Source organism: Centroberyx gerrardi, chromosome 19 (assembly GCF_048128805.1).
Source record: "Centroberyx gerrardi isolate f3 chromosome 19, fCenGer3.hap1.cur.20231027, whole genome shotgun sequence".
NCBI classification, from domain to species: domain Eukaryota; kingdom Metazoa; phylum Chordata; class Actinopteri; order Beryciformes; family Berycidae; genus Centroberyx; species Centroberyx gerrardi.
The window spans coordinates 12,057,256-12,074,901 of NC_136015.1; the positions used below are offsets into that span (position 1 = coordinate 12,057,256).

Genomic DNA, 17,646 nt, shown 5'->3' on the forward strand with positions numbered 1-17,646 from the left:
GAATGAGTAATTGAGAGAGACTGCAGGGCAGCGCCGTGACGCCAGGGGGAACAGAGCGACTTGGCGCGAGCGCGACATTTCACCATCTCACTCAACAGCTGGTGTTCAAACCAATCAGATATGGTTGAAAAACTCATTGCCCCCTTTCTGTCCCTCTTTCCCTTTCCCATCACTCTCCAAGCCTCTCGATTCACGTCTCCATCTCGGTCAAATGTGGTTGTTGACAGTCGGTTTCTCTCAGCGTGGCTGCAGATGAGTCACACTCTAAAGGAACAATGTGAACATGATAAACAGGATACAGTGCATACTGAGATCAAAGGTATTTTTAGGATTAAAGAAATACTTCACCCAAAAATGAAAATTGGGGAAAGGTTGCGTGTTCATGTCGAGCAGAGCTTGAACATGAATGCTTAGTGAAGACTATAATACTGGTGTAAATATAGGTCTTTTTGATTCAATGCAATTGTTTGGCTTCAGAACATTTGGATTATGCTGCAAAAGCTGTGATTTTATGGTCATTTTTTGCCTTTTTTGGAACTCTAAAAAACCAATCCCTGGCCACTTCAGTTGTTTTGGAGAAAGCTGACACAGAGCTGCGCTAGCTAACTCTCTGTGCGTTGTGTGGACATACAAACCTCACCAGTGTTTTGACTGACATGAGGGTGAACAGATAATGACAAAATTTTCATTTTTGGCTGAACTATTCCTTTTTAAATGATGCTCCCCATCAGTCTAGCCAATGTTGACGCACATCTGAAAGACATTAAACCAAATATTTTAAACAGAATACACAATGTGAAAGTAAAGACAAACACACAAATCAAACATTACTTAAGTTTTTACTTTAGTTTGACTGGTAAACATGTGCACTGACATCAGATATAGTCCAGTCAATGGACCCAGCATATACAAAAATAGTCTTAATTAAATCCTTCATTTTCCTGATTACAATTTAAGGCCACTGGAGTTACTGACAGCATATAAATCCACCGGACACAGTGTCAAGTTCCAGCATATTATCTGTGAAACCACTTCCACAACTTGAATAATTGAAATGTCTCCACTGAGATTTGTTAACTATTACAAACAGAAGATTCCCATGCATTAAGGGAAAAAACAGCACTGTATAGTCCATTAGGGGTTGGGTGGCAGCAAAATCAGCCACTTAGCAGGTTCAGGTGTTCAATCTAGTCACGCAGCATCTGGATCCCTGGAACATCACCACCGTCTACAACCCAGGTCTGGTCAATATAAAGCCCTAGCTCTATGACCTGTCAGAAAGATATGATCCCCAACCGGCGAATATCAAATTTATCGCAGCCGTGTACCATATCAAATTAGCATACAATTTAACGCCACAGTAAAAAATGTTTTACTATGTAGGACATGCCTGGAATAACAGATGGCCACAGGGGACAATAAATAACCCTTTTTAATAAGAGGAGCATAGAATATTTATGCCACACTCTCAGGCAAAAGACGGAAACAGATGGAAATGGAAAGCTGCTGCTTTTTAACTGTCCAATACATACAGTATTAAGCACAGTATTAAGAGGCCAATTCTACCTGTTCTTGGTGAGATAGAACTTTTAATGGATGATCACCATCAAAGCTGCTTTCCTGTCTAAAAGTCTTAAATCATAACAGGGAAATGCATCCTATGAGAGTCAGCAGGATTGCTACCGACCATGCACACCTACCTGGTGTGTATGGTCTGCCTGCTTCAAACAACCTGCCCCAAAAACTTTCCTATAACCCTAACAACCATACAACCCCTCCACAGATCCCCCACCCCCTCCCCCTTTGGAATTGACTCTAATCTGCCCGTTTCTGTTCAGTCCATTCTACTTATTATTACCGAGCACAATCATATACTACACATAATGCCTCCAAAAGTCTCTGTGTACCATTGCGAACTTTAACCTCAGGAATTATGTCCATACTCCCATTATGCTTGGAACATGTTGTGCTTTTCATCGTACTCAATATAGCTATCTCATGGTTCACTTTTCCAATCCACTACACACGCCAATAGAATCCTGAATGTATTATATGTGGAGTGATATGTATAGTCTACTGCATGTCCTGTGCTGGCCCCTTGGACTGAATGTGAGGTCCTGTACTGTGTGTGCCCATATGCACATAAGATGGTACTATGTTCCTGCACCAATGTCACCTTGACAAATTATTGTAAATTATACTTGGCGAATAAAGTGATTCTGATTCTATTAAAGTCCCCATTGTGGCACTGGCCAAATCTTCCTTTCCCAACTCCCAATCATATTGTGAGTATACATTCAGAATCAATACCAAAAATCAATTGCAGCGCAATGATCCCACAACATCCATTTCCAACAGAGCCCATTAGAGGCTTGGGGACAGACAGCCTGTGGAGGTTAATGATAAAGGAGAGGTCACAAATTGCTCCATTCAGTCTCCCCGGATCTCTACTCTGCTGTCAAAAACTGTGCGCTGATGACTTCCGTTCTCAAATCAAACAGGAAATCACTTCAAGCGCGCAAGTACACAAGTGCTCAACTTCCTTTCTTATATGTGAGAAGGATACTTTGACTGGCATGGTAGATAACGCCCTCGCTCCTATCCAACTGCACTGCACACCTCAGAGACAGAGAGGGAGAGGTGGTGATAAAGAATTGGGAGAGGACCAGAGAATCAATCAGGCAGCCATCTGGCATCCCAGCACTCTGGAGGAATCAACAGCTGTCCACCCTGCCGCTGTGTGTCCCTCGGTCCCACTGCTTAGACTGAGGGACAGCCACACGGTGACCACAGCTCAGCCGAACGGAGGGGTCCATGGCTGGCTGATTCTGACCAATGGAGCAGAGGTAGTGTGGACAAATCAGTACAAACCACAAGGTGGAAACAAGAGAGAAATGCCCACACTCAAGAGAACACCTCCTTGTCTGTGCACAGTCTCAGCAGGGGAGCATAACAAGTGAACAGACACGATTCTAACTAATCTGAATGTCTCATTGCGTGACAACATGTACATGTACAAGCATGCATACATTCCATTTCATAGCATTGTTTTGAGTCATATCTAGATGTTTTTGCATCAGGTAAGGCACTTTCTACGGGCTCCAGAAGGATATGCAAAACGAGGAAGGAAGATCCTATTCATACCTTACAACTGTTCCATTCCACGTTGATGCATTTGTACTGAACAGCATAAAGTCAAGTGACTAAATTTCCACATAGTAATCGCAAAAGTCAAGATTTCCATGTCAACTACAAAGCTATGATATAATACAGTCATTTAGCCTCATCTACAAAATACATCATTTAAAATAAACATCATTGACACCGCATGAAGTAAATCACAAAATATGGCTATGATTTAGTCTTGTGAAGCTGCATATCATTCAAAGAGCACCGTACAAATGCAAGCAGCAAGTGACACCACACTGAAAAAAGAAAATCTACAAGACATTAAAAAAAACTATAAGTCATTTTCCTTCAGTTAGGTTTGCATTACAAAATGACTAAAATCAAAGCAGAACAGAACAACATAAGACTGGAGTTTCTCCTGTTATCAGTAGTTAAGTGATTAAGTGTAAGAGGTACTAGGTACTTGCATAATGCCTATGATCTATGGCTTTTTCTAAGCCACTAGAATGTAAGAGTAGCTAGCACTCAAAATGTCCTGAAAAGGTTCTTATCAAAATACCTGAAGGATTGTCCCACTTTCACTTGACAAATAGAGAACACAGTGGAAGAAAAGCACCTGCAGAGAGGTGCGATGGCCCCCTCTACAGGATAAGACTGAAATATAACAAAATGCCTCATACGATGTTTTTGCTGTGAACATCACGGTAATGGCAGCCACCAGCTCATAAGTGGCGCTGGGTTTGTTGACAGAGGTAATAAAATACGAGTTGGTCTCAGTCAGATGGATAGGTGTGTGTGTACGTGTGTGTGTTTCAGTGTGAGAGAGACAGATATAGACACAAACTGTGTGTCTATTCATGTTGTGTGTGTAAAGCAAGTGAGCCAAGTTCACCCCTTACCCAAACATTGCAGCAGTAGCGGAGTGGATATAGCATGTCCAATGAAAAACAAGAAAACTGCCAGCATGTACGATTGCACAGGTTATCACTACTTCTCATACTACTCCTGGATAAAAAAAAACAACAAAAACAAATGACATCATGTATATTCCAGTTGGCTCCAGTCTCCCAGGAGTTTGCAACAGCATTGTATCCCAAGAAAAAAAAAATCATCCCCATGTATACTTCAATTGCTCAGTATTAGTCATTATAAATTCCAATAGGTCCATTACATCCAGCTAGCACAAAAATGTGCAAAGGTTAATGCTAGGAAAGAAGCACAGAAGCTTCTTCTTTTGGGTTCTCTTCAGGGCAAGGCAAACAAATCAAAGCAATTCAATGCAACCATGTCTCTCCTCGGCACAAGGGCCCTGAATAAAACAAATACCAATATATTCTTTGCTGATCCCATTACGTTCTCTCCTCAAAGAACCACTTCTGGTGGAGGCTGTCGGAGCAGGGTCGCAGGGCGGGGGCCGGTGTCCCGTTGTCCGTCTTGTCCACCGCCTCGACACACTTCTGGCTCATCACATGGTACAGGCTCCCGTCCTGAAAACAGCATGGTGGGTGAGCGTGTTTGTGTTTACTCAGGAGCAGAGTTGGTAAGGTACTTCCAAGAATATATATTACATATTCCCTTTCAAAGTATCAAGTTCTATTACAACATTCATTTCTGTGGAGAGTATTTACTATACAGAAATACTCAAATAATATAATAATACTAAAATCCAATAATATAAAATAATAGTAAATGCTGGTAAAAAAAAAAAAATATATATATATACAATAATTTCACAATCACTCAATTGACTCTTGCCAACAAGTCATGTTGGTCATCCATAAATTTAGTAATGTAAGGGTCACATATTTTAATCCAAAGTGGAAATAAGCCTGTTTACCAGCCTGCCTTATTGATAAAAATATGACTCTGAAATTAACTGTATTGTTTGAAAAAGTATCTACTACTCAATTTTTAGAAAGTATATCTTGTGTAACAGAACAGCTACTCATTTAAGTGATATCACTGTGACTCCGATTTACCCTTAACACAGCTTAGGGGAGAATACAATTTTGTGAGTGAAAATTTAACACTATTCCATTTTTACCTACGTCTGGACACTTCCAATTTGCGACTGACTGCAGAGCTGAACGCAGACCTGACTTGTATGTATGTATGTATGTATGTATGTATGTAGGATGACATTATCCATTCGATAACCCTCTAACAGCCAACAGCAGGTGGAGAGCTCTAGTCTTTAAAATCCCCTATCCAGGTATCCTGTAGCTCTTCTATCTAAATGAGCCCAGAAGTGAGTGGAAGGATCAATACCAGCCCATCAATCGAGAGGAAAACCATGGTGGACCTTGATGGATTTGCTCACTGCCACTGATGCAGCAGTCAGTATTGTTGGTACACAAGGCTTGTAAAGGACCAGTATCACAAACCACCCAAATCCTCATGTTTGAATGTAGATATTCTGCCCTGATTGCTCTCCATCTCTCCACCCGTTCCACCCTTTAATTACCCTTCTCCCCACCCTTGTTCGCTACATTATCACTTCCCTCCATTGTCCCTTTCGCCTCTCTTCTGCTCCTTCCCCCCTTGTTATATATATTCTCTCGTTCTCGGCCCCATTTACATTTAGATAGCGTGCTTTAGCTACTGGCATTAGTGCGGTGCAACTACACTGAACACATGCTAAACAACTCCCACCGATGCACAGTGAATACCCAGCTAGCTGGCGCTCTGTGATTTATGGTTTAGCGTCAGCCGCACTGGCTCTCGACACCTGTGGAGCAGCTAAGCAATGGGTAGATGAGACTTTGACAGTGGCATGAGGAGAAAGAGATAGAAAGCAGGGGTATTTGCACCTATGAAAGAAGGGTTTGTAGGAGCAAGGGAAGGCGGAGGGAGGAGAAGGAGGTAGGAGATTGGACGGGTGTGGAGTTGGGTTTGTTTGAAGGAAAACAAGGGATGCTCAGAGTCTGTGTTTGAGAATTGGGTTCTGAGCATACTGTGAAGCCTTAGTGGTGGTTCATGGGAGAAAGTATAAATAATGCAGAGCGGTGAACAATAAGTCAGAGAGAATTCAAAAGGAAACTGGTGTTTGGACCCCTGAGTCAGATCTCAAATCCACAGGGTTTCTCTGGCTTCTCTTTCAAAACATCCAGCTCAAACTACTCATTCCATCCTTCACTTTTACAGCCGTCCTGTTACTCCCTGCCTCATCACTCCCATCACCTCTCTTGGACCCCATCCGCTCCTGCCTCTCTGCTCAAATCTGGATTTGACAGATTCACTGAAAACACAAACACGCACACACACGCTCCTTACCTGTCGGAGGACAAACTTCTGGTCCACTGGTAGGGGTTGCCCTCGTTTTCTACACAGCTGGACGGTCAGGTAGGTAGAGATGTTGTCGCCCACGACGCATCCGGCAGGCTCCCTCGTGTTATAGCGGACCTCACCGTCCATGGAGTACTCAAAGAACTGTGGGAGGAGAGGCACTAGCTGGGTTTCCATCCAAATATTTTTATGCAAATGGTGTTAAATCAAATTAGAAAGGCTGAATAGAAACGGCAAATTTCGATTTATTTTCCTTCAATAATCGCACTAAACTTTTAATGCTAGCTTGAGGCAGAAAAGTTTTTTGCCGATAAAGAAATTCTGTGATAAATAGCAATGGAAACACATTCGTCAAATAAATAATGATGTAGCCTAAAGTCCATTTTTTTGATGCATGTGTTCTCTGATGTAGAAACGGTCTACGTTCTGGAAGCTTATTTATTCACTTCAATTCCGCTGACGGAAACACACAATTTGCATTTCATTTATGCAACATTTCAAAAGTTCACTCATAACAGCTGGATGGAAACCTAGTCACTGTCAGGGAATCTGAACATGCATGCATGTGTATGTGTGTGAAGAAGTAAAGGGTACACAGCAAGAAAAGCAGTCAAATGGAGAAAGTGTACTGAGAGACGGCTTGTGTGTGAGTGCACGCCTGCATTGCCAATGTGTATGCAGACTATGAATGAGAGTGTGGTATTTGATAGTGAGAATTTATGTGATTGCAGCATGCAGTGCACTCCCACATGGCAGCCAACCCAAGCACTGCAGGCCCCATTTTCAGTGGAGACAACATCAGTGTGAGTCCACAGAGAGCTGCTGAAATAACAATGGTCAATTTCTGTGTTTCCTGGATGACTGTCAACCGCAGAGGATAAAGACATTGGAAAATACACTCCTCCTCCTCCTCTCTTTACATCAAAGTGCAGACACTGAACACTGCTTTTACACGTATCATTTTCAACCTGGGATATGCGAGTCAGTCCGCTATTCCAAGTTTTCTCGCACTAGAATTACAAACTATTATGGTCCACTGTGAACTACTACGATTCCACCCTTACTTTGATATGTTCAATCTCAACAGCCTTATTTTCACCACAATCAATCTGAATTTGGACCCATCAAACCAGAACATACACTACCAGTCAAAAGACACACACATTTTTCTTTATTTTTACTATTTTTCACATTTTAGAATAATAGTAAAAGGTTAAAACTATGAAATAACACAAATGGAATTTTGCAGTGACCAAAAAAGTGTTAAACAAATCCAAACTACATTATATTTTAAATTCTTTAATGTAGCTGCCCTTTGCCTTGATGGAAAGGCAAAGGCTTTGGAAAGAAGTTCATAGATAGGATCAACTTCACTATTTATATTTGTCTAAAAAACAGATTTCAAGCATTTAAGCATACGCCTTTAGATCAAAATGGCTTTAAGATAATGAAAATCATAGTACATTGAATCAGGTGTGTCCAAACTTTTGACTGGTAGTATACTTTGAAATGACAACTCAATGACAATCCCATGACTCTCTAGTGTCGACTCGAGCCCGGCCTCAACTATAAAGCCCACAGACGCCATAAAGTCTCTCCGAAATCCTAAGTGCCGCTTCCCATGTCCCCAATAACGACGGCTCAGCCCGAGCTGTGAAATGGGTGCAAGGTCCATCTTCATCTCCCTATGTGTCGGTGTCCAATACTGAATGGGTCATGGCCAGTTGGCAGCGCTGGGGCAGCCTTGGACAGCCCAAGCCTTTTGTTTAGACGGTCCTTATCAGAGAGCAGAGCAGCGGTTTGATGCGAAGGGCCCTCTGTAGTGACCTTGTTGAGACTATAGGGGGAGTCAGGGCAGTGATTTATGACCATGATTAATGCCGTCTTATGGAAATGGAAAACAGGAAGCGATGCAGGAAAGGAGTAAGGGGGGATGGGGGGTGGTGTCTGTCTGAGGTTGATATAATATGAGACGGTTGTGGGAAGGAGGGAAGGAGGGAGGGAGTGAGGGAGTAAGGAAGGCGACCAAGTAAAGATGAATAGAAAACAAAAGGGATGAGATCAGGAGAGAGCTGAGGAGGAAGGGAGAGAAGGGCAGAGAGATATGGACAAAGGAAAGAGGTAACAAGAGTAGAGATGGGGGGGGGATAGCCGGGTAACAAAAGGAAGAGGAAGTAGGTTATTCGATGAGGCTAGTGTACAACACTTTTCTCTGAGGACAGCGCATCAGGGAGTGCATGCATCCTACAGGGTGTTAAACCCTGCTTCATCACAGGATCATGGCAGTATAGGGGCTTCTCACAGCTGGAGGCCTTCAGCTAATCAACCATTTCCAATTCATATTCGCAAATATGTTGGGCGCAGATCCAGGTCATTGAAGACAAAAGGACAGCAATGATTTGGGTGAAATTGCAATTCAAAATCAATGCAAACCTCAATGAAGCCTGTATGAAGCAGACTAAAAACTAAGCAAAAAAAAGTAGTCCAGGTTTAGCCCATTTTCAAATGAGCGACGAGTGACATAGTGCATGAACTTGTTTTTACCCCAGAATTTTTTTTTGGCGGAGTGGAAACCCTCCACTGAAACCAAGACTAATAAAACAGGGTGTGCTCAAGTTTCATCAAGTTACATTAAAGACCTTTTTAATGCCAGTTAGAATGGAATATGAGGCCAATATGGGTCAGCATGACTGGGCTGATTTCTCACCAGAAAAACAGTACACCAAGAAACCACAACATTCCCAAAATTACTTAAATTTCTATATTTAACTGTGCTCAAGACAATTGAGGCCTTGAGGTTAGATAATAATATCTTAAGACCTTTTAAGACTTTTTCCAGGACCTGCAGACAACCTGATAAAATTATTTTAGGCAGGGTTGGAGTATCACCAAGAAGGCCCAGCCCAGCTCTTCCATAGCAAGGGAAAGACTGAAGTCCAGTACCTGGTTCTGGCCCATGCCGTGGCAGGGGTAGAGGATGACCCTTTGGCCCACCACCATGTGTTCATCTGTGGGGTTGTAGTCAAAACAGTAGTTGACCCTGCCCCGGTTCTTCAGCTATAACAAACAAAAAATAATTGCGACCGTCACATCAATAGCTCTTTTGAAGCACCAGTAAAATACAGAAAGTCATAGCACATAGGGGTGAGGGAAAAAAACTTGTGTTGTAGAAATATCACACTTTCAATGTTTTTTAATGCTTAATTTGAATGCTTTTTTCATTTGACCAGGGCGCCTCTTCGCAGCACCGTTCAGCTTCTGTGTGAGAATTGGTCATATTTATACTGAGCTTATACTTTCAGGTTGAAGATCACCGACTCACCATTCCAAACATGCCCGGCCGGTCCTCTGGGACGTGGATATCGGGGTAGACGTTTTCTAAATACCACTTGAAGTTCTTACAGCCCAGCTTCTGCCTAAGCTTCCTCCGCTCAGTCACGTCTCCAAATGCCTCCTGGAGACAAAGCCCACAAAGTTTAGTTCCACTTCATTGTTTTAGTTCCACCTTACTGCTTTATCCCGCTGAAATTCAACACAATATCAGGATACAATATAAGAGTTGCTGCTATATGGACATTACCCAACTATAATTATCTATCAATAGCATCTTATAGCCTTATAATACAATAAGACTTATAACACAAGAGGCTTTCACAGCATGTCTCTGTGCTGAAATGGTATACAATAGCACCATCTATAGTCCTTCCATAACTCTACACAATCACACTACACTCATAAGGGTAATAACTGCAGACTCAGCAGGCCTCCACCTCAATTGTAAACACTGCTACGTGCATACAACAGACCTCCCAACGGCCGTCCACTCCTACGTCCTGCTCAAACAACTGCAAAGAGGATCCAGACTTTGTGTGTCTATATGTGTGTGCATATGAGGAGGAAAGACTGATACACACACACAGACACACGTATGCACTTCATTTCCTCCCCACCACAGTGATCATGAGTGGTGAGTTAGGTGTTGTGGGGAGGGGAAATAAGTCTGGCTGGAGACTTATTATTATTTGCCGGCGAGCATCTGCTTGCCACAAGCGTCCTGGTGGAGGAAGGGTTTAGCAGCGCTGCAGGATGATGGATGGCGGTGCTGCACCTGAACACAGCTCTAATTGGCCCTTCATCAATCCATTTGGTTAAGAGAAGGAATCCCAAAGGAGGTAGTCATTTGTCACTGGGAGGGGACAGTAAAGGCCAACAGGGGCCAATAAGGGCCAGTGAGGGCCACTATATGAGGCCAATAAGGGGCAAATTAGGGACCAGTAAAGGTGCTAGTGAAGAGCCAATGAAGAGCTAATATAAGGGTAATTGAAGGACCAATGACAGTTCAGTATAGTGATCAGTAAGGGGACACTGAAAAACTGTATGGGCCTCCAGAGGCCAATGAGGTGCCAAGAGGAGGCCAGAGAGGGACCAGTAGAGTGACAGTGGGAAAACAAGAGAAGCAAGCTTACGTATGGGTTGTATTGGATCAACTCAAGTATCTAGATTGTAAAGGCTTGGATAGGTGTTGAACCAAGCCATGATAAAGGTGGAGGTGTAGCGTAGTTGAACCAAAATATACATTTTTCCAGAGAAACATGTGACTGTTTGACTGAATCCGTATCAGAGGAAGTCAACAGAGCCTGCAGGGTCGATGTGCCTTCTGTGTGTGTGTAGCTGTTGACTGTAAACTGAAACTTGTCTTGTACATTCTGCTTTGTGAACATCTGAGAGCCCCAGAGTGTTCACTGAGAATACTCGAATTTCGTACACCAACAACACACAAATCCTCATTTAATTAAATATATTACAGAGTATTTGTGGAAGCCTGTGTGTATGTGTGCGTGTGTGTGTGTGTGCGTGTGTGTCTGCCGGTCTCTCTGCCTATTTCTCTGAGAAGAGGAGGACAACCAGAGCTTCTTTTGAAGCTGTGGTGTATTGGGTTTGTCCCGGCACTGCGGCTTGGCAGGGCTACCTCCTCTCAGGGAGATGAGCGCCACCTGATCTGTGTTTAGAGAGCTTCTCCTCTTAACTACACTGCCACACACTGGCACAGCCCCTCCCACTCATACACACACACACACACACACACACACACACACACACACAGACACACATACACACAAAAGCAGGGCACCCCGTGGGTCGGCACGGTTCTCACCATGTCAAGGACAGGTGGGTGACACCCGTTGGCACCGGGTGACACGGAAAGGTGGTAATCACACACCGGAACGCCTGACGCCCCTGTCACCTTGGGTGTCTGCCGCTCATGTATCCCAAGTGTCACTCAATCAGGGGAGCATTTACACTGCAGCGGGGAGCATAGCGTGTGTGAAGTTTGTGTGTGTGTGTGAGTGAGAGAGAGAGAGAAAGTATATGCAATGCTGTGTGAGTGTGTGTACATGTTTTTTAGATAGTGAGAGTGTGTTCAGTGGTGAAAGCGTGTGATTAATCAATCAATCGGGCCAATTTTGTGGAAGGGTGCAGCTGCACTCAAAATACACTGCCTTCACAATCCTCCACACAGGAAACAAATCATTCAATCACTCCACAGATGAATGCTATTGAATATGTTGGAATGGATGCTCAACGAATGGTTTTGCATGCGCTTGATGCCAAATGTTTATCATACATACACACACACGCACACGCACCATCCCTGCAGACTCACCAGGCGTGCGTGGGGGTTACGATGGTAGTACAGCTCTTTGTATTCATCCATCCAGACCTCAGCGGCCCGCACACTGTTGGCCAGGGCCTTGCTCCGCGAGTACGGGGCCTTCTTCGGGAACACGTGGCCCACATGGGAGCAGGGGTGGATCTCCAGGCTGCCCCCACACTGCCAGATCTAAACGACATCAACACCACGAGGATCTGGTTAGCCTGTCAGCCATGATTCAATCAGGCAACACAATGCATGGCCTTGTAGTGGAGGGGACTGGAAATAGAAAAAGCTGTTTGGTCGTTTGAGGGAAATATTTTTGGTTTCTTCCCTCGGGGAAATTGTGGTTATTGGAGAAAAGGGATGTTCAAATTCTTCACTGTAATTAAAGTATTAAGGTCTTTGGCTTGTTTTCACTGGTCGTAATTCTTTCAGTATGATTTTGATAGGGAGCGAAGAGGTTCTTCTGGTGTAATTCTTGGTAAATGTATACCAGATCGGACTGCCTTTTTAGTACTGTGTGTAGTGCATTGTGGCTTGGTGTGAATGGCTGTGCATATTTTACATCAACGTGGAGGCCATCAGTCTCACACCTCTAAAAGCTTCACAGCTAAAGGACAACGTGTCAGGGAGGTGCTTGGATAAACACAATTCAGTGTTTATATAACCACACACAAACAAACACATATGTGTTTTTGCTTTGCGTTATTTGACACAAATCTTATGTGTTTTCATGTGATCTCAGACCATTAAAAAACACAGAAGTATCTATGGTACCGGGCTAAAACCGACTATGTCGCTCACTGAGGTTAAAATTAGAACATTTAATGAGAATATTGCTTGCTATGTATACAGCTATTATTTCTGGGCTCAAAAATGTCTCATCGGCGGCCCAGAAAATCAGATCAGCAGCCACCGGAAAATTCTCCATGCAGGAAAATCCCTGGGCTCTCACAAGCACAAGACATGCACATGAACACACACACACACACACACACACACACAATTTCTCACCCTGAAGGAGAACTCCAGGTTCTCTCCTCCCCACACCTCCATCCCTGTGTCGTATGTTCCCAGGTAATGGAAGTAGTTCTTGCTCACAGCAAACAGACCACCTGCCATAGTAGGAGACCTGAGGAAAAAAATAAAAAAGATTTCACAGACTAATTTTCCTGTATCTTATTAATTATGAGTTAGCTGGATGAGACAGGTTAAGATTTAATGACTTGAGCCAGAAAGTTATACATCAGCTTGATTTTACACCAATTGACAGCATTGTAATATTAATATATGCAGTTCCTCATTTGTTCTGGGCATATTGCCTATCCTGTAAACTCATCCTCAAAGAATTTATGCACTGAGTGGGCCATTTGTATTTTTTATTCTCAACGTTTATAAAGGTCATACAGACACACCTGATGACATCGGTGGGCGAGCGACGGCGTTTCTGCTCATAGTCTGGCACAGTGTGCCAGGTAAAAACCAACCGCCAATCAAATCCCCCAATCTGAGGCTCTCCAGAGTTGCCTAAATACTGGAAGGTGTTCCAGTCAATAACATCAATGACGGGACAAATCACGGCCGATGGCTCCTCTTGGATCCTGGATGGAGAGAGTAAAGAGTAGCAGGCATTTGTTGACTGGGGGAGGGTGGTGCTGCAAAGCCAGCAGGCGGTTTGTCTACAATACCCACAGAAAAAGGAAGTCCTCACTTTTCCCGCTGAGGGGTTTCTCACCTGTACAGCAAGGGCTCCAACCAGCCCTGGTGACACTCACAGTGGCAGTCCAGGAAGGTCAGTACATCACCTGTGGCGATGGACGCCCCTAGCAACCGGGCCCGCACCAGCCCCTCCCTCTTGGTGGCCCGGATCAGACGCACCTTCCTCAAACTGGAAATGTAGTTCTCCAATGGCTCCTTCAGGTGAGCTACAGGAAAACAAACAAGGAAACCAACTGAAGCAACTTAGCGACATTTAAAGTGTTTTACTTATTGTGTGTGTGTATGTCCATGTGAGTGAGAGTGTGCTTTTGTGAGTGCGTGTGAAGACCAAGTTTGTGTTGAGAGCAGTCACATCTTACATTGAATGAAAAATACAGCTGTATGGAAAACAAAACAAACAGTGACGATAGGCAGAACAGAACAAATACCAGCTGCCACCTGAGTCTCTGTGTCTCCGGCTGACAAAGAATAAAGTGGAAACAGTGTTTCAGAGTAACAGTGCTGAACACAGATCACTCATCAGGTGTCTTGTCCTTGAAAGTAATAGAGCAGCACTTGGTTGGGATGATCTATGAAGTGGGTTTTGGAAAGTTATCTCATTCCCCTAAAGCATCTGTGCCTTCAGTGCGTTCAGTCTGGGCAAGTGGAGAGGAAGAGGAAGCACTGACTGACTTCAAACCGGGGTGTTCTGGGTACTCTAAAGCCGTCACGTTCATTTCCTTGGGCAAAATTTCCACGTGTCCTTGTTTGTCTCACAAAAGCCTGCTAGAAATATGAGAAGATGATGACAAAGAATACACACAAACTAGGAGGGCTATTTGGTACCAAGTCACAAAAAGTAGATTTTATGACTGGTCTTCTAATCTACCAACTATGCAAATGATTCAAACTGTCATTTTGCAAGAGGGTGTTTTTGCACATCCATACGGAGTAGAATTAATGTTCCACACGTGCTACACTGAAATCTGCTTGTCTACAGTTGGACAGTATGTGAAGATTCACTTTGTCTAGCAATTTATCTACATGCTAGACTCACTACCTGTCTACCTAATTGCTCATCTCTCTGTTTGACTCTCTTAACTGCCTGCCTACATGTCAGGCTATCCTCCTTAACACTGACTGCCTGTCTGTCTGTCTGTCTGTCTGTCCGACTACCTTTCTGTCTTCTCTGCATGCCCGCCTGCCCAGAGCCCCTCTGTCTGTCCATCACTCTGTCTGCCTGTCTCTGCCACCCTGTGCGGTCCGGGCCCCGTACCTCTGTCGCTGTAGTCGTCCACCAGCACCACCTCTTTCAGCAGGATGTCAGGGGACGTCTCCAGCACGCTGTGGACCGTCCTCAGCAGGGTGGACCAGGCCTCGTTGTAGAAGGCGATCACCACCGAGGTCGATGGCAAGGACAGGTAGTCATAGCTCAGCTCTCTGCAACTGGGATGGAAGGGGAGGGGAGGGTACAGAGCTTAGTTGTTAATGGGAGAGAGTCTGGATTCAAAACCAATAAGCCATACCACACCAACCATAGTAAAGTAGTGATTGTGACTCAGGCCAAGCTGGCACACTGCACCTGAAAACTGGGCAGGGTGTGATAATTAAGGTTGAGTGCTTGAGTAAACACAGTAGGGAAGGTTCAGCTATCTCAACAATGTCACAGCAAGAAATCCTGCCCCACCCAACAATGATTCAGGTTAATGTTCATTCATTCTTTAAGGATTATAGTGTGTCTGTGTTAGTCATTATAGTGACCTTAAAATGCATTATGTTTGTATCTCCTATGGTGTCTCTATAATACTCCTGTTGGGACTTTTATCTTGTCTGTGATATCTGTTCAGTATCCTCCTGGAGTTTATTATAGGAATACTACAGTTCTTTGTTGTAATTCAAGGGCCGAAACCACTCAATTACTTACAGTGGGTTCCATTTCTCTGGCAGCCTGCGGTGTAGTGACACTTTGTCACTGACATAAGTATTAATCTGGTGCTTTTTGATGCTGTCCTCCTCTTTTCTCTTCTCCTCTCCGTTCAGATTCAATTTGACAGCTCTCCCCATTTCACCCAGGGCATTTAAATCCAAGGGGGGTTTTTCGTAGACGGGCTTCCTAAGCTGTTCATTTTCCACCTCTTGCTCTCCGGGGGCCCCTCGTCGATTTGTCACGCTCATGTCTCCGGAATTGTGCCTGAGAAAAATTAGATATCCCACTAAAGAGGCTCCGAAGAGGAAGAGGAGCAACTTGGGTCGACCCCTTCTCCCGAAGAGTGCCATCGTGTCGTTTCCTTCTGCACTGCAAAGTTATGTTTTCATGCCCAGAGGAGCTCCGCTGCAATGGCACCTACTGATGTCACCCTTTCAGTTTCACCAGTCCCCATACAATGCCTCTTGGTAACTTCAAGCATATCCAGCATTTTCAGTCGCAATGACTCTTATAAACCATTAAAGTTCAGTTTAGCTCGGTCGAAGAAATGTTCTACTGACAAACTAGTGAGTGTAAAACTTGTTGAGCAGCACGTCAAAACGGTTAACTTGATGGGAGTTGGACTGGGACACTCCTCCTCCTCCTCCACCTCCTCCTCCTCGGTTTTCCTCTGCGCTGTGGCTGAGAAGTGTGAAAAGGATTTGCCAACTCGGATTAGTTATCTCCTGGGATTATAGGACTCGGTTGAGACAAAACAAAAATCCAGGTCAAATCAAACAGCCTCATCCAGTGCTTCGTTTTAGTTTGCGGCAAGACGTTTGCGTTGGACCCTTTAAATCTTTACTCGGATAACATTTACACCTTAAGAAGTTTTTTTTTTAATCTTGTGGACACAATGTCAACATGAAATGTCCAACTGCCAGCAAACAGGCTAAAGTTAGCTTCCCGTTAGGTGAATTTGAGTTGAAGTTCGAACCACTGTCAAGGCAGCAGAATTAGCAATTACATTTCCGGTAAGCGATTTTCAAACTAAAAGTCCTCACGCCAAAACAATATACAAAGTAAAGTGAAAGTTTAATTAATCATGTTTGAACATGAGGGAAAAATGCATTTAATAATAATATAATAGTGCTTTTTGCAAAGGGTGTGTCCATATATTTAAATCAAGAGACGACACATAATCACATGAATACCATATTACTTATTACTTACCACTTAAGACACTTCCACGAATCAGAGTCAAACCCAATGCTGAATAGCAATTTCTCCAGGTGGCCTTTTCTTTACGTCAACCAAAGTACCCACCAAGTCACATTGTGAACGTAATTTCAGGTTTTCCAAGTAGTTTTGTATGTATTTTGTAATATAACCATTAAATATTAGTTGTAAAAGTATGAATTCGGGAAATTCACCATAATACTGTATGATTTGTCTTGTATTTCTATCGCTCTAAATTCACAAAATCTTCAGTCTAGAACTTATCATACACCCCTATATTTCATTCAAATTGTATTTTTAAAGTGTCAATTTACACGCTTTTATCTCAAAGGCGAAATCGTTCAAACGGAAGCGCTATTTCTGTTAGTTTCTGTGGGCTTAACAACGGATGAAGTTCAATGGCAGCGTGACGGCCGGGTAATCTTTTTTTCTACTGTCACGAGAAAGTCAAATTATAGCCAGGAATACCTGTTGCTCGTAATAAATATCTTTATCACGAACAAACTAATTACATTTATACTGCAGTCAAAAGTCCAGCGAGTTCCTTCATGTATCAAAGAGTGAATTTACTGACTCCTTCCGGGTTCGTAACGTGTAGTTTGTTTAGATAACGGTGTGCGGTACCATGTGACTGAATTTACTTCTAGTTCCTCTTGCTGGCTGCCACTCCCAAACTGTACAATGTGCCTGTCAGTATTCAAACACATGTGACCTTTTCGTGTCAGGGACCCCC

General features: G+C 43.5%; 1 protein-coding gene across 2 annotated transcripts; it reads right to left on the minus strand.

Moving 5' to 3' along the window:
* Window positions 1-856: 856 nt before the first annotated feature.
* On the minus strand, window positions 857-16,614 carry galnt12 (UDP-N-acetyl-alpha-D-galactosamine:polypeptide N-acetylgalactosaminyltransferase 12). Of its 2 annotated transcripts, XR_013507495.1 has the most exons (11): window positions 15,693-16,614; window positions 15,045-15,214; window positions 13,806-13,995; window positions 13,486-13,671; window positions 13,085-13,202; window positions 12,080-12,256; window positions 9,737-9,868; window positions 9,358-9,471; window positions 6,403-6,558; window positions 1,733-4,616; window positions 857-1,696 (listed from the first exon to the last, which is right to left on the minus strand). XR_013507495.1 is itself a non-coding variant. In XM_071920132.2 (10 exons), exons 1-10 carry the CDS (start codon window positions 16,043-16,045, stop codon window positions 4,479-4,481), a joined length of 1,734 nt encoding a protein of 577 aa, XP_071776233.2. In that variant the 5' UTR covers window positions 16,046-16,614; the 3' UTR covers window positions 857-4,478. The 2 variants fall into 2 exon arrangements, 1 of the variants encoding a protein (XP_071776233.2); XM_071920132.2 differs by having other exon boundaries at window positions 857-4,616.
* Between the last annotated feature and the right edge of the window lie 1,032 nt (window positions 16,615-17,646).